General features: G+C 50.4%; 1 protein-coding gene across 2 annotated transcripts; it reads left to right on the top strand.

Annotated features, from left to right (window-relative positions):
* Positions 1–12128: 12128 nt before the first annotated feature.
* LOC144946999 (divergent protein kinase domain 2A-like) lies at positions 12129–22140 on the top strand. Of its 2 annotated transcripts, XM_078876099.1 has the most exons (6): positions 12129–12402; positions 14177–14727; positions 15714–16331; positions 17378–17681; positions 18395–18832; positions 20072–22140. In XM_078876099.1, exons 2-6 carry the CDS (start codon positions 14437–14439, stop codon positions 20347–20349), a joined length of 1929 nt encoding a protein of 642 aa, XP_078732225.1. In that variant the 5' UTR covers positions 12129–12402; positions 14177–14436; the 3' UTR covers positions 20350–22140. The 2 variants fall into 2 exon arrangements, with proteins under 2 accessions (XP_078732225.1, XP_078732226.1); XM_078876100.1 differs by lacking the exon at positions 20072–22140 and having other exon boundaries at positions 18395–19457.
* The last annotated feature ends 22 nt before the right edge of the window (positions 22141–22162 follow it).

The following is a 22162-nucleotide window of genomic DNA, read 5'->3' on the forward strand; positions in this document are numbered from 1 at the left end:
TCTCGCGGTGGCTATGAGATGTTAACTACCTCGCCTGGTATACAGGAGGTCGTGGATTCAATCCCGACGTGTGTATATTTTGGAGTTTGCGTGTCTCTCTCCCTGTGCTGGCGTGGATTTCTCTCCGGGTCCTCCGGTTTTCCCCTCCACATTTAGAATTGTTTCGAGGATTTGGCTGCAATAAATTTTCACGCGATAAGCCACTTCGTTGAACTATCATTTGTGGCCAGGTCGCTTATGATAAAGAGCTCAGTGGGCCTTACCCAGAAGCATAATATGTATATTTATACTGGAGAAATCTGATAAGCTATGAAGCTCTTTTATTCCAGATGTCCACCCCGTATTTAAAAAAAGCTTAAAATTTCTGGACTATCCGCCTCTCGTCTTGGAAAGTTCCTAGCTCCATCTCTGTATCACTCTTGCGTCGTTGTGGATACCCTCGCACCATCGCCCGCCATAGGAATGTGGAATTTGCACTTACCGGGGTCAGAGTTGTGAGTAAGCAGGAGATGATTACCGATGCCCCAATGCTCGATTGAGCGGGGATCTCGCCCTCGACTTATCGGGATACTTCGCTTTGTCCACCACGCAACCATTCTGGCTCACGATTCGATGCCAAGGACTCTGGGAGATGCCAATGGCTGGGACGAGGGGGTGTGTGGGGTTCGTACAGCAGTGGACAGATCATGGCTGATGACGATCGACGTTGATGATGCCGACGACGATGATGATAGCGATATTAAGATGAAGCGGTGTCTGCTGTCTGCGTGCGTGCGTAGGAGGTGCAACAAAAGCACGGGAGATCTGCTCGCTCGGACGCGTCGCTCGTCGCTCCTCGCAAACTCGACTCGGTAAGCCTCCAGGTGTGAGACACCTGAGCTCCGCAGCAGCAGCATCCGCACCTCCGATTAGCGCGGCTGCCTAAGCGCGGTGCGAAGGGAGCTCAACGTGCACGAATAATCACGCAGCGGCAGAAGCAGAGGCAGGAAGGTCGTTATCAGAAACGCTTCGTGAAACATCATTAGCGTCTTTCGATTTAAAGCTTTCGTGACTGCAGGGAGTCATATTCTTGGTTCTTTCGATAAGCAGCCGTCTGCTTGCGTTGTGGCCGAAACGTCGTGAGAATTTTTTTATGTTTTATTTTTATTATTTTATTATTTCCCTTCTACGTGACTTTACCGAAAAAACCCAGAATTTCATTAGCATCATCGGCATCATCGTGATCAGTTGTAGCCCCAACATATCGTCGTCATCATCTATAGCACCATCATTATCTTGATCAGTACCATAATCATCAGGAGTATCGCCTCCATCATTGGTACCATCATCAGTATCATCATTATCATCCTTCGTCAAATCGACACGACGGATACCCAGTGCTCATCCCCTGAGACTTTCCCGTGTTAACATCTGTGTTGTCGTCTACCCCTCGCTCTGCCTGCCTGCCACCTGCTGCTGTAGAACGAGGAGCTGCTGAGTGACATCCTGCGGGAGCTGGCCAAGTTCTGGAAGCTGCTGTCGTGTGTTGGAGAGGGCGAAGAGAAACCCTGCAGCTTCGAGCTGTGCGGGCTCCTCAAGCCGATGCGAGACAACGCGTGCACCCACCTCGCCTGCATCGGAGTCGCCTCGGTGAGTGAGCTCACACACTCACCTGGCACTCACCTGGCACTCACTCACCTGGCACTCACCTGGCACTCACTCACCTGGCACTCACCTGGCACACACTCACCTATCACTCACTCACCTAGCACTCACCTGGCACTCACTCACCTGGCACTCACTCACCTAGCTACTACTGACCACGATGGTGGGTGAACACAGTGTGGTGGTGGTGGTTGTGGTGGTGGTGGTGGTGGTTGAACACAGTGTGGTGGTTGTGGTGGTGGTGGTGGTGGTTGCACACAGTGTGGTGGTGGTTGTGGTGGTGGTGGTTGAACACAGTGTGGTGGTGGTGGTTGTAGTGGTGGTTGAACACAGTGTAGTGGTGGTGGTTGAACACAGTGTAGTGGTGGTGGTTGAACACAGTGTGGTGGTGGTGGTGGTTGAACACAATGTGGTGGATGAGACGACACAGTCGGCGTCTGGTCGACCGAGTCCTCAACAGGCGTGGAGGAATCAACGACGAGTGAACTCAGCAGGAGCAGCGAGCAAGCCAACAGCGACAGAGGAGTGACAATGTGTCAAATACTTTCAGGAAGACAAACAACGCATGTTTTTTGTTGTTCGCTGACCTTTCAAAAAAAATGTTTTAACTCACAGCCGTTCTGCGGAGACCATGACGAAAGTGGCCATGCGGAGCTCCACAACAATCACCGTCATCATCGTCACCACCACCACCACCACGTAAGAATACATCACAGCTGCAACAACAACAACCGCCATTCGCCACTCAGTGGCGGTGACGTCACCACGACGCTTGTGCCAGGCCATGTGTACCTTGAGGCCACGTGAAGTGTCGAACGCCCGCTGACAGGAGGTCACGGGGCAGACCCAGGTGCCACGGGTCGACTGACTGAGATGACCGAGATGACTGGCTGATTACCACGAAACTACGACACACAACCACGCACACAACCACGCACACAACCACGCACACAACCACACACACAACCACGCACACAACCACGCACACAACCACGCACACAACCACACACACAACTATACACACAACCACACACACAACCACACACACAACCACACACACAATCACACAAAACTACACACACAAGCACGCACACAACCACGCACACAACCACACACACAACCACACACACAACCACACACACAACCACACACACAATCACACAAAACTACACACACAAGCACGCACACAACCACGCACACAACCACACACACAACCACACACACAACCACACACACAGCCACACACACAACCACACACACAACTATACACACAACCACGCACACAACCACACACACAACTATACACACAACCACACACACAACCACGCACACAACCACGCACACAACCACGCACACAACCACACACACAACCACGCACACAACCACGCACACAACCACGCACACAACCACACACACAACTATACACACAACCACACACACAACCACGCACACAACCACACACACAACCACACACACAACTATACACACAACCACGCACACAACCACGCACACAACCACGCACACAACCACGCACACAACCACGCACACAACCACACACACAACCACACACACACGCGGCACCTGCACGTCGTGCCCCAACCACAGTCGCTCAGTATCGCCGACGGGGCAAACGCCTCCTTTGTCGATCCACTGCTGGATGAGGCCTCCCGCACGCTGTGCGGGTCGTCGGGCTGCGATTCGATTGCGCCGGGTCAATGCGGGGTCGGTGAATGCGGGGCAGGAGCAAGGTCACGCGGGGGCATAGAAGTACAGATAACACAGCAGCACAGCAGCTGTGACCTGTCTGTGCACGGTGTTCGCTCGTCCCAAACACTCTCCGGCAGAGGCCGATCTAGAAACTTGTCACGATGGAGGAGGGGGTGGTGGGGTGGGGTCCCTAAATGTCAAGATTTTAAAATAGGGCCCTACATTCCTAATAGGAAAAAAGTTACATTCATTACCAAAATTTTGGGGTCTCAAAGCGGGGGCGGGAGGGGCAGGCGATCGCCTCAATCGTTACCCCCCCCCCCCCCCTCAAATCCATCTCTGCTGTCCAGATTCAAATCCTGCTTAGCTTCCGAGATCTGACGAGATCGGGCAGCAATTGTGGGTGGCTCAGTCGCGAGGCCTGTAAATTTGCACGTGGGACTGCATTGCGCGCTTTTAAGACGCGGCCGTCTGGAACGCTCTTCATCCCGATATTAGGAAGCCACTGGGAGCTATGCACCTTTGAATCATCATCGAGATTGACAAACTCATTTCTTTAGAACTGCTTTTTGTGTTTAGTTTGTTGGCTTCGTACAGTGCGAAAAAGGTTCAACATACATACCGCATGCATAGTGTGTATTAAGGATATTTCCTATTTTCAGATTTTTCTCAAATAAAACCCTGCGAATTGGGCACAGGAACTGCATTATACGTGATCCGCAATCACATGAATTTCGGATGTATCCGAAGAGGTGACAGCACAGGAAGTGATGTCACTTCCCGCCACCCTGTCTCACCGGTGATGCCCGTGTGCGCGATTGTTCCACAGGGAGAGCTGAGTTGGAACATGCAGAGCATGGATGCCCTTCGCAAGCTCGCCAAGCGCTACGATGCTCTCAAGAAGACCTGCCCCTTGCCCTGAACACCCTCACCATCCCACTCCTCATTCATCCTTCTCTTCATTCACCATTCTCTCTCCATTCACCATTCTCTCTCCATCCATCCCTCTCTCTCCATTCATCCCTCTTTCTCCATTCATCCCTCTTTCTCCATCCATCCTTCTCTCTCCATTCATCCCTCTCTCTGTCCATCCCTCTCTCTCTCCATCCATCTCCCTCATTGCTCATCGCTCTCCCCATCCACCCGAGCCATCCGCTCCAACATTTGGACAGATGGGTTCAAGCCACGTGCTGTGCACTCCTCCCTCCCCCCCAATTGACAATCTACAAGACATGGGTTCCCATGATTCTTTGTGCCCCTCTACCAAATCTCAACATCGGTACCGTGTGTCTGAGTCGCACTTGAGTCGGTTGGAGGCGGGGGGGGGGGGTGGCTTTGGGATTGGGGGTGTGGGTGGGGGGCTCTGGGAAATATCCCTTAAGCAATGAAACTCGCGACTCCTTTCTTAGGGGGATCTTCGTCGTGATCGTGGGTCACTGTTGTGCACCAGCGTCCCGTAGGTTATTGGGACATTCGGTCAATTTCGTGACGTTGCATGTGGGATAAGACAATGGGGTTGTTTATAGTTTGTAATATGTTGGCAAGTAAGGTCAGCAGTATCGCTTTGGTAGATGCTGCAGTTTTATTTATATGTTGCCAACAAAAAAATGATTACACGTTTACGATATTTATTACGCTTGCCAATTTTTGTATATGAACACTACATTTTAATGCACTACATTTTACGAACACAGACGGTCAGAGATGTGATGCTGTATATGCGGGTGAACCGGTGACATCGTTTTATTAATTTTAATTTCATTTGTTACGTACGTGACTTTACCGAAAGAACTAAGAGTACGGTGACATTGTGGCTAACGCTCTGCCCTAGGAAGACAGCGCGCTTTTAGTTCAATTCCTGGCCATAGCTGCCCCACACTGGTGAAGTATGGTTAAAAAAAATCCTCCATAACCAAACACTGCATGGGGAGCCTTCATCCAGAAGTGGATTGATAAAAGGGTTCTAAGTTATGACTAATTATATTTTATTACTGTAAATACACGTTCTGATTATTATATGGATTTTGTTTAAATGGGACTGGCATTACACTGGACAGAGCACATTTAACTTATTTATTTATAATTTGTTGCACACCAAGAAGATGTTTAAGTTATGATTTAGAGCCAGCGTACGTGACGCGTGTGCTCGAGTTTGTACGTGATGTGTTTCAATTTTACATCAGCAGTAAGCTATTGCTAAGCTCATCCTAACTGACTTTAAGCTTCCGTGGGTTATGCTATGCATTGTATGTCCATGATTTCTGCAGCAATAAAAAAAATTCTGTTGATTTAAATTTCCTTTATTTAGATTTTTTTTTAAGGGAGTCCATACTGTATGCGCCGTATTAATGTGTTCGGGAATGTCTGTCCACCCGTCGAAAAACATGCCGCAATTTGGCAATGTTTTTTCACGAACCCCCCCCCCACACACAAAACTCCTCGAACAAATCTCTACAAATCTCGCCAGACACAACTCACACCAACACCGGTGCCAACATCTGGGCAGTGTTGAAGGGCAATCGATGTCTTTCCAAACGTTGGTTTATTTGGGGGGAAAGGTGACACGGCGATAAGCGCGCGACAAAAAGAACCGTACAACTTGAATTCCCGGCCACAGCTAACATCAGCGTCGTACTAAACTAAACTTTTTTTATTTTATCAGGTAAAGCCCACTGAGCTGTATAGCTGTTTTTCAGAAACGACCTGGCCACAAATGATAACCCAACGAAGTGGCTTATCACGTGTAAATGTATAGCAACTGAATACTCTAAACGCATGCTTCTAAGTGTGGAGGGAAAAAATCAAAGCACCCAGAGAATATTCCACGCGACCACAGGGAGAACATGCAAACTCCAAATATACAGATCGAACCCACGAGGTAGTTATAACATCTTATCACTGCGGTGGTGAACGATATCTGGACCAGCCGTGTGCACCCTCTGTAGCAATCCTGACTGAACAATGTGATGAATTGTGGCCAAACAACTCCCTTTGCCCGACGTGTAGAGTTTGCATCTTCTCCACAGACCAAACACAGACATATTTCTCAGCCAGCCGAGGTACTGTATATCAAACTGTGTAGTTCCACTGCAATAAAGTTCAACGCAATTTCGGTACTAGATCTCGGTACAAACAAATTCTTGTCGCCGGAATACAGATGCCAAATCTCAGACACATTGGCAGGGCTGTCACCTACCTGAGTCAGCGATGAATAGTGTAAATACATGATACTTCCCAGGGAAAACCTGAACAGGTGGCAACTGGGCCGATATGATGTAGTGAGTTCCTAATCCAGCAGTGGATTGAATCCGGCATAATCGTCAGGATGGCCTTGAAATATTATTGTAATTCATGCTGCCAATTTACTGTCCCTATATCTCCCACCATGGAGCCTATTATGTGGATGAGGGGGGGGGAACGGAATGACTCGCTGCCTCCCCCCCCCCGTAGATTATTTGCGCAATATAAATTTATTTTATCTTCTTGGTTCTTTCGGTAAAGTCACGTAGAAGGGAAGTAATACAATAATAAAAATAAAACATAATTAAATAATAAAATAAAATAATATTATATAATAATATATTTATTTTTATTATTTTATTACTTCCCTTCTACGTGACTTTACCGAAAGAACCAAGAAGATGAATCCCTGCAGTCACGAAAGCTTTAAATCGAAATATAAGATATTTGTTTTAAATGCGGTACAACTCCCAAACACATCAACTACAACCTGAATGCAGTGCACATCAATTTGTGGAATACTCAATAGACACAGTGGACAAAAACGAGAGGGCATCGTGCCGGCACAGTAAAGACAAAGATCCCCCGTATAGCCTTAACAGACTGTAGGGGCAAGTGCTGTTAGCGAGCACCTATGAAGGCCGGAACGGTACACGAACGAGGGGGTGGGTGGCCAGCACCACGCCCGACCGCCTTTGTCTCCCCAGTGGCGATGTTTACACACCGCACCAGGTACTCGTTTAAGGCTGAGTCGACCTAGGGGAGGCCCAGGACCGGTTCAGATAATCGTCACTGGTGTTAGCCGTGAGCGGGAATCGAACCCGGGTCGCCAGGTTAATAGCGCAGCACGCTAACCGCTACACTACCGCTCCCCACTAAAGAACACCCCCCCCCCACACACAAACACATGGGAGAGATGAACAGCAGCACAACCGCGAACACCCACGAAGTAGTATCCACAAATTGACTCGACGTGCGGACAGGATGTGATGTGACGTGTGGGATTGCTGCTAATTCGTGTTATAAACGTGCCCTCGTATCAATCACCCATACTGCCTGGTGGAGGGATTGAACGGTGGTTGAAGCCGTGAAGCCTCAATTAAGGCAAGCAACTCAGCACTAAAGCCACGGGACCTCACTTTAATCTTGGTGAAAGGCTTTCATTTTCTTCCTTGATATTTGGATAGAAAGGCCGCTCATTTCTCTTTCAAAAAGCTCCAGGCAATTTTTTTTTACGTAAAAAAGAAATCACGTTCCGCTATATTTTTTCTTTAATCCGGTGTTTTTTTATTCTAGCAATGCCTAGATGAAGTTTCGAAATAGAAGCTAACCAATGACATTCACGTGGTTCAGCGGTAGATAGCGAGCGGCTTTGCAATCGGAAAGGTTGCGAGTTCAAATCCTGGTCGAGGGGTTAATTCAGCCCATCATCCCTCCGAAGACGTAAAAAAAAATAGGTACCACTTTGTAGAGATATCAACAATAGGTGTCCTATGGACAAACTCGCCCCGGCAATAGGAACGTAGAATTTCTACCGCTGGCTGAGGGGCTGTAATCGGGAGATGGGTACCACTTCGATGCTCATTTGAGCAAGACGTCCTTTTTATTTGGCCTTCGCACAGAAACCGGGGGGGAAGCTTAGACCAAACCCACAGTCTCTGGGATTGTTTTTGTACCTAGCACTCAAAAGGCATTTAAAAAAAACTCACGGTGATTGCCATTTCTCCGATTGAAAAATACAGTGTCACCGAATGGAATTCGCCTTGCCACTGTTTTGCACGTATTTTTTTATGCTGCGATGTTTCGGTTTGGTTGCATCGATGCAAACGAGATGCTCTTGTTGACGCTTTTGGTTCTGTTTTGCTCCTTTGGTTATTGGTTGTCGCCCGAGGGCTTTTCTGTACACAGATCTGCGCTGCGGCCCTCTTCAGCAATGCGGTAACAGGTGACGCTTAGAGGACACACCCTGACCCGAAACGAGCCATCACTTCCTAAAAAGGTGACACTCCGCGCGACATACGTGAGCACGTTCAAGCCAGGAGTGGGGAACCTATAGCCGGTGACATCACTTCATAGAGCCCTCGGCCACGTGACGCCTACCACTACTTCGATTTTGGCTCACAGTATAAATATAGTTTGACTATTTTATTTTTTATTTTTACCAGGTAAAGCCCACTGAGCGATATACCCCATGCAGCTCTTTTTCAGAAGTGACCTGGCCACAAATGATAGCTCAACAAAGCGGCTTATGTGGAAATGCATAGGAATTAAATACTCTAAACGCATGTCCATGTGGAGGGAAAACCCGGAGGACCCGGAGAAAAATCCATTAGAACACGGGGAGAGCACGCACACTCCAAATATCCATGCGTTAGGATCGAGATCGAACCAACGACCTCCTGCATACCAGCCGAGGGAGTGAATATCTCGCTCCCCATATTTATCCTTTACTTTAAGGATCTTAGCCACACGAATTGGGTACTAGAGTGGGGTTACTAAAATATGTTTTTGCGTTACTGATAGCGTGAAAAAAACGGTCAAAACCGGGTTACCGGTTTTCTGCAATGTATAGAAACGTCTAGATCAATAATTGTAAGTTTTACCATTTTGAAGTGATCAATTAAGGTAGTGACTAATGCCACCATGATGCTTGTTCGTTCACGCGTGCCAATCAGTGGATGCATGACCACAATTCCACTGTAAACAATTGCCGGTTCCTGACTTTTGGAGCCAATAACATGAGTATTATTTCCACCTGGAATCAGCACTGTGTTTGTCGCTGTAGCGAGCTCAGTCACTACTGCCACTGCAAGGGCCCTCTTGCACTGAATCAGAGTCTTCATGAAGGCTGGAGGAATCCGATGAGCCGTGAAGCTCTTTTTCACAGAGGTCCAGTATGGGCGGGTCAGCAGATTACAAGAGCGCTGACAGAAGTGACTTCAGACCACGCTCATGTGTGAGCCACACAAGTTGTTTGGAAGTTCTATTGGGCCACCAGCAAGGCAGGTAGGTCCCCACGCCTGGTGTATACGCGGTGAGAGTCACTATTCAGCAATTATGATAGGCGACCGCCATGCATAACAGGCGTTATAGGCGGCGGGAGCTATTTATTGGGTAACAGAGGACAGTACAGAAAAATACATTATTGCGCTGTAATTCTATGGTCCCGCGTCTATGCTCGCTGCCTTCACCACCAACCCGCATTGACTGGCGTGGTATAATTTGATCAAATAACCCGTGACCTGCACAGTGATGGGAGACCTTCATCCAGCAGTGGATTAACAAAGCGCTGTGCCACTCCTACTAAACACCATGGCATGAAGGCCGCGTGTCCGTAATCTGTCTTCCTGTCCAATCAATTCCACCAGACTACTATATATTTGCTCGCGGGCATTTCTTTTCATCACTTTCATATTTTTTTAGTTGTGACAGCAACCCACTCACTAATCTCTTGCTCATCCATATTGGACATACTGAGCCAGTGGTGGAAATGACACATTCCTATGCAGGTAGCGAACCGTAGGGCAATTGCCATTACATTTTTTGTGGTATTTATTACACCTTCGATAGTGCTGTTTGTTACTGGCCACTTAGCGTTTTGGGCCTGAGCTCAGGAACTATGATAAAAAATACAAGTGGTTGCAACCCAGGGCGATCCATTTATAGACAACCCACCGATTCCGAATGCTCCGTTTCTGTCTTCTGCATAGCGTATTGGATTTTATAATAGCCATGGCTCCATAGCTGACAGACCAGAGTGCTAAAATATTTCGCGAGTATATTGAGCTTGGCGGGAGACGCACAGAGGCTGCGAAAGGCCAATGTTTTCTCGATAATTTCCCCCCAATTATTTTTTCGGGGTACGTGAGCGTCGCTCTGAAAAAAGTGGAAATTCTCTCATGTCTACTTCTGGGCAATCGTTAATATGTCAGTTCAAACCGTTCATTGTTAGAGTTTTCACCTGTCCTGGTGGTCACAGGACCATTCGTCGAGGAAGGTGTCCTGGGAATTATGTAAATCTTCCTGGCACAGGAATAGTCCCAATTCTTGCATGGTTGCTATGACTCAAGCCCCACTGAGTCTCAATAATTTTCAGGAGGGTCCTGCCAAGCTTTATTTGCATTAAGGGGCAACAATTTCTGTATTTCCCAGTTAAGTAATTTGCGAGTAATGTTCTTGATTGGTGGTTGTTGTTTAAATTTTGGGATCATAACGCCAGCACATAGCAGCGGAGTCTTCTTCAAATCATGTCACGGTATGTCTCACATCCACTGCGTGGTTAATACACCCACAGTGTCAATCAGGGCCTCCTGCCAGTGTTTGAACCGCAAACCTCCACAGTCGGTACGGTAATATTAAACCACCAACTCAAGACGATGCATTTACATGTAGATCGCCCAAGATGTGTCCCGATTTTATTGTCAGAGGTGGCAACCAAAAGTTAATTCATCAACTGCCTTAACATTTCCAGTTTTATCGTGGGGCCCCACCGTGTAAAAGTGAAAGTGACCAAGTCAAACCCTCTGACCCTTGTCATCCTCTTCATGGCTTTCTGTTCCGTTATAAAACAGATGCGTGCTTAACAACAAATGTGGTGGTTTTCTGATTTGTGCTTGGTGGTATAGCGACCTCTAGTGGCTGCAGGGGTCTCACGTCAAATGCGTTACATAAACTTGTTTAGCCAGGAAAGCTTTGCCGGGTCTCAAGGCGGGGGGCTGAGGGCGGGGGGCTGAGGGCGGGGGGCTGAGGGCGGGGGGCGGGGGCTGAGGGCAGGGGGCTGGGGGGCGGGGGGCTGGGGGGCGGGGGGCTGAGGGCGGGGGGCTGAGGGCGGGGGGCTGAGGGCGGGGGGCTGGGGGGCGGGGGGCTGAGGGCGGGGGGCTGAGGGCGGGGGCGGGGGGCTGGGGGGCGGGGGGCTGAGGGCGGGGGGCTGAGGGCGGGGGGCGGGGGCTGAGGGCGGGGGGCGGGGGGCTGGGGGGCGGGGGGCGGGGGGCTGAGGGCGGGGGGCTGAGGGCGGGGGGCGGGGGGCTGAGGGCGGGGGGCGGGGGGCTGAGGGCGGGGGGCTGAGGGCGGGGGCGGGGGGCTGGGGGGCGGGGGGCGGGGGGCTGAGGGCGGGGGGCTGAGGGCGGGGGGCTGGGGGGCGGGGGGCTGAGGGCGGGGGGCTGAGGGCGGGGGCGGGGGGCTGGGGGGCGGGGGGCTGAGGGCGGGGGGCTGAGGGCGGGGGGCGGGGGGCTGAGGGCGGGGGGCGGGGGGCTGAGGGCGGGGGGCTGAGGGCGGGGGGCTGAGGGCGGGGGGCGGGGGGCTGAGGGCGGGGGGCTGAGGGCGGGGGGCGGGGGGCTGAGGGCGGGGGGCTGAGGGCGGGGGGCGGGGGGCTGAGGGCGGGGGGCTGAGGGCGGGGGCGGGGGGCTGGGGGGCGGGGGGCGGGGGGCTGAGGGCGGGGGGCTGAGGGCGGGGGGCTGGGGGGCTGGGGGGCGGGGGGCGGGAATCTCCGAGCATCGTAACCGGTTCCTCAGCGAACTCCGCTACCCGGGATCCGGTTCCCATTGAATGTAACGGTGGAACCGGTTCCACGGCCTCCTCAGCTGCACTGCGCGGTTAAGAATTTCTATGAAAAAAATCGCCTTTTTTGTCGCTAAGCGTCGTTTCACGAACGAATCCCGCGTGTCGAAACAGTCTTTGTGTGTTTTAAGTTGCACGCCAGAGTGCTCGTTTTTATTCCTGTTACAAAAAACATTTTTAAATATCTGCCAAGACCTGGAGGCGGGAACCGTCGCGGTCAAGCGAAGCCGGCGGGGTCACCTCGCCTCTCTCCCGGTAGGGCTTCTAGGAAAGACGGGAGGCTTCGGCCGAGTGTGCGTACTCGAACTCTAGACGACTTCAGACACGCGCAAAGCGCATTAAACCGTATTCGCTGCGTACTCTTGTGGGCAGTGCAGACGCATCATCATACTTCAGCCCGCACCAACCAGCGTGGTGAAGTATGGTCAAATAACTCCCACGACCTGCACCGCGTGTGGGATGTTTTTATCCACCAGCGCATCGACAAACGCTGTGCGGTGGTTTGTGCGCGCGCGTGTTGCAGATGGCATGGGCAGCTGTTTGCAATATAGAGACAGTGCTGGAGTGTGGCCACGAGGTGGAGTGAGCTTGACTCGTGCTGGAGTGTGGTGGAGGGAGGTCGATTCGAGGTGGAGTGTGGTGGAGTGTGTTTGACTCGTGGTGGTGTGCGGTGGAGTGTGGTTGATTCGTGGTGGAGTGTGGTGGAATGAGGTGGAGTGTGGTGGAGTTGAGGTTGACTCGTGGTGGAGTGAGGTTGACTCATGGTGAGGTTGACTCGTGGTGGAGTGAGGTTGACTCGTGGTGAGGTTGACTCGTGGTGGAGTGAGGTTGACTCGTGGTGGAGTGAGGTTGACTCATGGTGAGGTTGACTCGTGGTGGAGTGAGGTTGACTCGTGGTGGAGTGAGGTTGACTCGTGGTGGAGTGAGGTTGACTCGTGGTGGAGTGAGGTTGACTCGTGGTGAGGTTGACTCGTGGTGGAGTGAGGTTGACTCGTGGTGAGGTTGACTCGTGGTGGAGTGAGGTTGACTCGTGGTGGAGTGAGGTTGACTCATGGTGAGGTTGACTCGTGGTGGAGTAAGGTTGACTCGTGGTGGAGTGAGGTTGACTCGTGGTGAGGTTGACTCGTGGTGGAGTGAGGTTGACTCGTGGTGGAGTGAGGTTGACTCGTGGTGAGGTTGACTCGTGGTGGAGTGAGGTTGACTCGTGGTGGAGTGAGGTTGACTCGTGGTGGAGTGAGGTTGACCCGTGGTGGAGTGAGGTTGACTCGTGGTGAGGTTGACTCGTGGTGGAGTGAGGTTGACTCATGGTGAGGTTGACTCGTGGTGGAGTGAGGTTGACTCGTGGTGAGGTTGACTCGTGGTGGAGTGAGGTTGACTCGTGGTGAGGTTGACTCGTGGTGGAGTGAGGTTGACTCGTGGTGAGGTTGACTCGTGGTGGAGTGAGGTTGACTCATGGTGAGGTTGACTCGTGGTGGAGTGAGGTTGACTCGTGGTGGAGTGAGGTTGACTCGTGGTGAGGTTGACTCGTGGTGGAGTGAGGTTGACTCATGGTGAGGTTGACTCGTGGTGGAGTGAGGTTGACTCGTGGTGGAGTGAGGTTGACTCGTGGTGGAGTAAGGTTGACTCGTGGTGGAGTGAGGTTGACTCGTGGTGGAGTGAGAACTGCGGAGTTCGTCGTGGCAATTAACCACTTTGCATTTGCATCTCTCATACATCTGGCTCCTGTGCACCAGCTTGCTATACATCACAGGACCGTGCTGGACATGGCGATGCCTTGTAGAGGCCTTCATCCAGCAGTGGATTGATCATGGCTGACAATTATGTCTTCCGATATAAGGAAGCCGCTAATGGCCATACATTTTTTAAAAATCTACATTGAAAACTCATTTCATTAGAACTGCTTTTTGTGTTTATTTTGTCGTCCTTCCCCAGAACCTCCGATTAGCACGGTCGTCTGCGTACGGTGTGAAAAAGAAGTTCAACATTGATATACATAACACGCCACTTCTCCCTCTGCGTGTTCCCACAGTTCAACTTCTCTCGGCGGGCTGCTGCTGGAAAAACACACGACGTACGTGCAGCTACACCTACGACGTACAACAACAACAACCGCCATTCGCCATTAAGTGGCGGTGACGTCACCACGACGCTTGTGCCAGGCCATGTGCACCTTGAGGCCACGTGAAGTGTCGAACGCCCGCCGGCAGGAGGTCACGGGGCAGACCCAGGTGCCACGGGTTGACTGACCGACGTACGTACACATACACACACACCAGCAAGTCGGCGGGCATGAGCTGGTCCCCGCGTCTAGCCGGCAAGCGGCAGCGGCGCGCCGTGCGCCTCTGCCTGGCGTTGGCGCTGCTGGTCGTGGCGCTGTTGGCCCTCGCCCCGGCGCTGCTGCCTCCGTCGCTGGCCCTGCCGCTGCTGCTGGGCAACCCCTTGAAGGAGCGGCGCTTTGTGGGCGCCGACGCTTGCCCAGCCTGCTTCGGCGTCAGCTGGTGCCGCAAGTTCTCGGCCGGGCAGCTCGTGCTCGACTCGTGGCACCGCCTGCGCTTCTTGGATTTTGTCAACGTCAAGCAGGTCGGTTTGTGTGGAGCGTGCCGGGCCGGTGGTTTTAGGTGGACTTTTTAGGACCAGGAGTGAGGACTCTGTGATGGTTCGTGACTTCATTTCGTCGTCATGTGGTGTATAAAGGAAAAAAATTTAGTTGGCAGTATAACCTTGTTCACCCTTTTATCGCCACTGACATGGTAAACAATTTTCGTGACTTCTCTCATCGATTCCTCTGCCCGTGTTGAGGACTTAGTCTGACTGTGTTGTCTCATTCACGTTGTGTTCAACCAAAACACTTCAGGTCACAACACTTCTCTATGTGCGTATTCCCTCCCGTCGTCTGTTTCCCCAAGCTCTTACAATAACCTTGCTCAATTCAAGAAAGGAGTTAATTCTAATCTCATTACAAGCTTAGGAATGCAGTTCATTACCGGTCGCTTTATGTTTTGAGACTCTGGGCCTGTGCTCAACATCCGTGTTATTTATTGTAAAGGATTGGCAATGAATGAAGCCGTGAAATTGGAAGACGACTGACCGCCATGGAGGGACTTTCTTCATCATCGCTTCTGAGTAGACAGACAATACCTAAAGAGGAAGACATTTGAAAGTTAAAATTATGAAAAGATATATGGTACACTCGTGTTGAGCAAGCTGCATTTAAGAATTTGTAAGTAATGTTCATTTTTACCGGAAGTACAAAAAAGCACAACCACAATACACTAACAATGTCAAGTACAATTACTAAATTACGCAAGACTTACATTGTAATAATCTTAATACCGTGAAATTTGATATCGTACGCTATTGTATTGTGCAACTTATATCGCGACAACACGTGCTCCTGGATAACATTGATCCAGCTCAAGTGCAGGATCTTGATGGATTGTTGTCTAGTGAGACCGTGAAGGAGGCCTTAATCCAGCAGTGGACAGTTCGTGGTTGATGACGATGCTCATGACGACCAAGCAAAGTCGTCAGATGGTAACCACGTGATCGTTGCCCCCAATCCCCAGGTGTACTTTGGCCACTATGACGACCCGCGAGAAGGCCGCAAGGCTGTGGTACTGAAACGCTTGGGCAGCGCCTCGGAGCTGGCGGCCTTGGACCGCGACATCTGTCGGGATGCTGCGATGGGCAGCAGCGGCAGTGGCGCAGTGACACCTTGCCTCCCAGCTTTGGCCATGCTGCACTGGGAGCCTTTCCGCCAGGCCATGCTGGGGGGCGGCAGCCACTCGGGTCCCCGGCAGGTGCAGCACTCGAGCCCCAACGATCAACACCGGCCGGGGCAGAATCTAATTGACAACCCGGTACAGAATAAAATAGAGCAGCTGACACAACTTGAACAGCAGCAGCTGCTGAATCAGAACTTAATACAAGTTCAACAGGCAGGTCCACCTCACCAACAGCAGCAGCAGCAGCAGGCGGTGGTGCCGCGACTGCTGACGCCGGCGATGGTGGCGGGCTGGTCGGACATGGTGCACTGCCCTTCCCAGCGCCTGCTGGACCGCGTGGTGCGTCGCTACGCGGAGGCTCGCGACTCGGGCAGCGTGCTGCTGAGCCACCTGCACGAGGGCGAGCGGGCAGAGCTGCTGCTGACGCTGCGCTTCAACCCCGAGCCGCTCGTGCTGCAGGCAAGTGGCGTCGCACGCCGGCCATCCCTCCCCTCCAGTGCAGCAAAATATATTGAACTGGTTATTCTCTAGATTTGAAGCTTTCGTGACTGCAAGGATTCATATTCTTAGGTTTTTTCGGTAAAGTCACGTAGGTAAAAAATTAAAATAAAAATTAATAAAAGTAAAATAAAATAAAAAAAAATATTTTTGATTTTACTTTTATTAATTTTTATTTTTTACCTACGTGACTTTACTGAAAAAACCTAAGAATATGGTTATTCTCTCGTGCCTGTGAGCCATGCCTTCAGCAACTCGCACTGAGCATGGGAAGTCGTTCATCCCTGCATATACACATGCCATGTGTCGTGTCGTGAGATGAAGAATCCATTCAAATCTCTCGGAGAAAATGTATAACCCTAGGAATAAGGTAGAATGACTGAGATCCCTTCAAGTGATCTGTAATCTCTTTTCCTATCTTTTAATATTCTTTTGTATCTTGCATGTTTTATGTTATCGGGGTCATCCCTATCCCCTCCCCATCACCATAGACATTTGATTTTGATTGTATTTGCATATTTAAATACCCTTCCCGACTTTGTTTTACACTTGCCAACTAAGGCTGGTTACGATAACTCACAATGATGATCCAGTATAAATTAAACTTAAGTATAAATCTGTGTTGCTATTAGGGACTTATTCCATAGAAAACTGGCAAAAATGTTTCAAATGGTTCATATTCTTAGGTTTTTTCGTTAAATTTAAATTTTTACCTACGTGACTTTACCGAAAAAACCTAAGAATATGAATCCTTGCAGTCACGAAAGCTTCAAATCTAGAATTTTCAAATGGTTGCTCGCTGGCTTACTGACAGGGCCGCTGTCCGATCCCCGTTGTCTCATTGTGGACTACGGACAAAGTGCATCCTGTGCGCCTGATGAAAGCGCTCCCGTTTTTATCTCCAAATGAAGCATTTCCAAGGAACGAACGCATTTTGGAAAGCGATACAGAATCCACTCGTATCCATGATTTTCCTCGTTTTTTTATTCTCTCTCTCTCTCTCTCAGAGCTTCCCGGCGGACGAGGGCTGGCCCTTCCCCAAATACCACGGCGCATGCGGCCGTCTCGTGGTCGAGGCCCTGGTGGGGCCCACGCTCTGGGAGCTGTGGGACGCGCCGTGGCGACGCCGTGCTGATCTGGCCGCGCAGCTCCTGGACCTCGCCTCGCAGCTCAGCGACAACGACCTGGACTACGCGCTCTACCCCCTCGACGTCACGCCGGACAACTTCGCAGTGGGCGAGCGCGACGGCCGCGTCGTGCTGGTGGACGCCGAGAACGTGCTCGTGGTGGACAAGCGAGCCTTGCGGCAGGGTGAGCACCGTTTGCCGGGGGTACAGGGGCAGGGCGTGGGCCCTGGTTGTTGAGATCTGATGGGGGCTCGGTGCCGCAAGATTTCTAGAGGTGGCTACATGGTGGGAGATGTGTAACAGGTGGAGGGCAGGGCTTGTATACATTACTAAGTTTGTGCATGCGATGTAACTCTAGGGGCAACATGGTGGCGACCTCGCCTTGTATACAGGATATCATGGGTTCGATCCCAACCCTGACGCCTGTATATTATTATGGATGTATATGGACGTATATTTAGAGTTTGCATGTTTTCCCCGTGGTCGCGTGGATTTTTCCCTCCACATAAACATGCGTTTAGAGTATGTGACTGCTATGCATTTCAACTCAAAGATCAAACAAAGATCCCCCATATAGCCTTAACAGACTGTAGGGGCAAGTGCTGTTAGCGAGCACCTATGAAGGCTGGAACGGTACACGAGGGGGTGGGTGTCCAGCACCACGCCCGACCGCCTTTGTTTCCCTAGCGGCGATGTTTACACACCGCACCAGGTACTCATTTGAGGCTGAGTCGACCTAGGGGAGTCCCAGGACCGGTTCAGATAATCGTCACTGGTGTTTGCCGTGAGGGGGAATCGAACCCGGGTCGCCAGGTTCGTAGTGCAGCGCGCTGACCGCTACACCACCGCTCCCCACATAGTAACTCACACACACACACACGTGTCCACGGTGTGCAGAAAAACCCGACGGCTGGGACAAGTGGTACGAGAGCGGCAGCGAGGACAGCGACGACGGCGACGTTGGCGCCGGCGGCGGCCCCAACCTTGTCGCCATGGACTCGTCCCCGCCGGACGGCGCCTGCGAGGGCTGCCTCTCGTTCTCGCGCGACGCGCTATGCACGCGCGCGCACCACGACCACAACTTCTACGCCGTGTGCCGCAGCCTGCTGTCGCCGCGCTCGCTCTGGCGTGGCCGCCGCGGCGGGCTCCTCCACTCGGCCCCGCGCGCCGTCGCCTCCAACGGCCGCCTGGTCCGGCTCGTGGAACGCTGCGCTGACCCGAGGGGCCGTCCCGGCCTCGGGGCCGGAGAGAGGCCCGGCGAGAGGAGGGTGCGGGCGGCCCGGGAGCTCCGCGCGTACCTGGCGGAGCTGCTGGCCGGGAATCACGACGGCGACGGTAAATGGGAGGAGCCGGTGGTGCCTTTTGGCTGAGCCTGGCAAGGCTGTCTCCTCGGTGAATTTGGCCAAAGGCTTTTGTGGGAAACCAGAGGCCCCAAGGGCCAGAACTGACCCATAACAGCCCCGTGACCACTTGAGGCCTACTAAGGATACTTATTCTCGTGGCAGATCATCATGGGATAAAACTACAGGGACTCATCATGCGAGCAAATATGAAGGTCGTTTCTGCGACACGGTGGTAGCTGTCCTTGCAGACATTTTGCGAGCTGCATTTTAAAACACTTCAAGCATCCAGTCTGTTGAGAGGCCAACCAAAATAGGTGGCCAGGTGTGAAGAGGATGTTGCTGTAGGTGGTGATAACGTGAAGATTTGATTACCTGCCTCAACTCCAGCGGATTGATGTTCATCAATGGTGTCACAACACAGTCTGAATGTGAACAAATTTTACAAAACGGACGACCTAAAGTTGCAGTATTATATTTACAGTTTTGTGTGAAGCTCAGAACAATGAACTATTAAAAAATATAACTTTCATCTTCTGTCAATTTTCCTACGACTACAGTTTACAATTTACGTTTTAACTATTCATTTTTTATAGTGGATCAGGGTGTATGGCTGAACATTTGCAATATGTAAAAACCTTGCAATATGTATATATATTTACATCAAGCAATGCCCAGCCATTGTAAGTGCACTCCTTGTGAAAACCATGGTTTAGACCACTGGTCACATTGCAATGCAGTACAAATAACTCATGGATGAAAAAATAAGACATTGTTTTATAGCTAGAATAAAATAACATCTAAGACCTGTCAGACCAACATTTTCTAGTACTGGTTTTGACTTGATATCACCAGCAGGGTGTGTGGTCCCATCAAACACTCTCACGGATGAAGACTTTCCTTGAAATACTGGCCATGTCAGTTAAATTTTGATTTAAAGCTTTCGTGACTGCAGGGATTCATCTTCTTGGTTCTTTCGGTAAAGTCACGTAGAATGGAAATAATAAAATAATAAAAATAAAACATCATAAAATAATTCTCACGACGTTTCGGCCACAACGCAAGCAGCCGACCTGTTCTCCACCTGAGGACGGCTGCTTGCGTTGTGACCGAAACGTCGTGAGAATGATTTTATTGTTTTATTTTTATTATTTCCATTCTACGTGACTTTACCGAAAGAACCAAGAAGATGACTAGCCATGTCCTTAACCATAATTCACGTGTTTCCATGCAGCTTCACACAACACCAGGTTGCAGTGTCCACTTGTGATGAAAGACATACGTATCTCTGCCGCAAGTCCACGATCCCAGCCGGTGGGGCATCTCACCTGTCGGTACTACCTGAGGTGGCATCACTTTCGCGGTTACAATTTCTGTATGTGGCCAAAAGCAGTGAATTACACTGGTCAACACACTTTTTCTGGCATAAGGTATTCCAACGGTTTTAAGGTAATTTTGGGGTGCCGATTCCAAATCTGGCATCAGTTTTTGTCTATCACATCAGGTTTTTGAGATATCAAATATTGCATTTTCAATAAAAACTGCAGAAGAAAAATATTAAATAACTGTGGATATCTACATAAAATTATATTATAGACACACTAATCTAAAAATACAGCACCATATTTTAACACTAAAGCAGTCACTGTCTCGCAACAACTTGCAATCATAAGTGACAGAGTTAATTTCGGGTAAAATCAATGAAAATGGGGTATGCCGATAGCATAAAAATGAGATGTGATAGAGAAAATCTGAGATCAGATTTGGAATCAGCACCCTGAAATTAGTCTAAAACAGCTGCAAACGTCCAGGCCAGAAAAAAAAAATTTCTTTTGTTGACCAGTGTTATACATGATCACCATTTGAAATGAGTGGGGGTTATCAAAGAATTCACTCTTATTAGCCATGTAACTACACCGGTGCTACTCAGATTTTGCTACCTTCGGTGGTACCAATTTCAGCTGTGGCCCATGGACGATGCGGGGCAAGCCAGCAAAAGCAGCAAAGTGCAGAAACGCAAAGGTGGCTGGGTAACTCAGGGGTCCCAACACCAGTCGGAGTGCTGGACCGGCAGCGCCGAAACTCTGGGTTCAACCGCGTTCTCAAGTGAATTGAGTTGATGGTCTTAGTCTTGTCAGCAGACTGCACGAAAGAAAAAACATGATTACATTTGGTTTGGTCACGTTGCCTTATACCAGCACTAAGGCCTAAAAACTAATTTTCCATGTGATTAACACCTATAGCAGAAGCATGTGAGGTGTATTGCCTCTGAATGTATTGTGGTGTCATCTTCCAGAAGGTGTTCTGATGCAGGGAGGTGCACTGCTGTCTGTGGAATTGTGAATGTAAGTTCTCATCTCGTGACGTGTCCCCCGTTGACTTACGCCCTGAGTGGGCACAGCCAGCATTGCCGCTGGTGCATACGCAATAAGTACGTAACGATTCTTCAGTTAAGGTTATGGATCGATTGTGCGCGTAAGAACCTGCGAAGAAATGAATGCGCGATGTGGAACAATCGCAACAGTATAACAAGGAACTTGAGACAAAATACAAATGAGATGATACAAATTGGGGCAACAAAAAAATTGTTCCTTGATTCAAATCGTGACCCTGAATTGTGACAGTACCTGAATTTGGGGAAAGGAGTGAAAAATGAATATGCATCGTATATATGAACAGGATGACAGTGATAATGCATAGTGTCAAACAGCAAGGACCTAGGTTCGATTTCTGGCTCAGCTGCCTTTCGATATGGAGTACTATGTTCTTCCCCTGTTCTGCATGAATTTTCACCGGTCTCTCCGGTTTCCTCTCGTACATAAACACATTCCTGCGGAGGGAGCTGGTAGGAACGTTGGGTTGCTCGGTCAATGGCCAGGGTCAACGGCGGCGTGGTGTATTCCGCAAATATGCCCGACTGTGAGGGTGGGCACAAGCCGGCGTGAGTAGGTTAAACGTTGATATAATGGCACCACGGGGTGATCAGCCCCTCCCCACCCAGCCCCACCCTCCCCACCCAGCCCCTCCCCACCCTCCCCTCTCCACCCAGCCTCACCCCTCCCCATTTTTGGATGCATGACGGACGGACACAATAATCCCCTGTGGGCTGGTGTAACCAGGAGGTTCCTACCAGTAAAAAGGGCGTACACTATAACTTGTATTGGCCAAAAATCCCAAAGCTGGAAAATCACCTGCAAATTACTCAATTTGAATTGTACATAGCAACTTGGCCCCAACAGCAAATGCTTGGTAAACTGTTGAAAGAGTTGAGACTCAAAGGGTCCTGGGTAAACGTGCGTAATAAAAAATACTGCATAATTCATGC

Source organism: Lampetra fluviatilis, chromosome 43 (genome assembly GCF_964198595.1).
Source record: "Lampetra fluviatilis chromosome 43, kcLamFluv1.1, whole genome shotgun sequence".
NCBI lineage: Eukaryota > Metazoa > Chordata > Hyperoartia > Petromyzontiformes > Petromyzontidae > Lampetra > Lampetra fluviatilis.

Excerpts from the sequence above, each read along its gene's own strand:
- LOC144946999 (XM_078876099.1), top strand. The coding sequence starts at position 14,437 with ATGAGCTGGTCCCCGCGTCTAGCCGGCAAGCGGCAGCGGCGCGCCGTG. Across the intron at positions 16,332-17,377 it reads CCGAGCCGCTCGTGCTGCAG|AGCTTCCCGGCGGACGAGGG; the intron begins GCAAGTGGCGTC and ends TCTCTCTCTCAG. Across the intron at positions 18,833-20,071 it reads CGGGAATCACGACGGCGACG|CTTCACACAACACCAGGTTG; the intron begins GTAAATGGGAGG and ends GTTTCCATGCAG.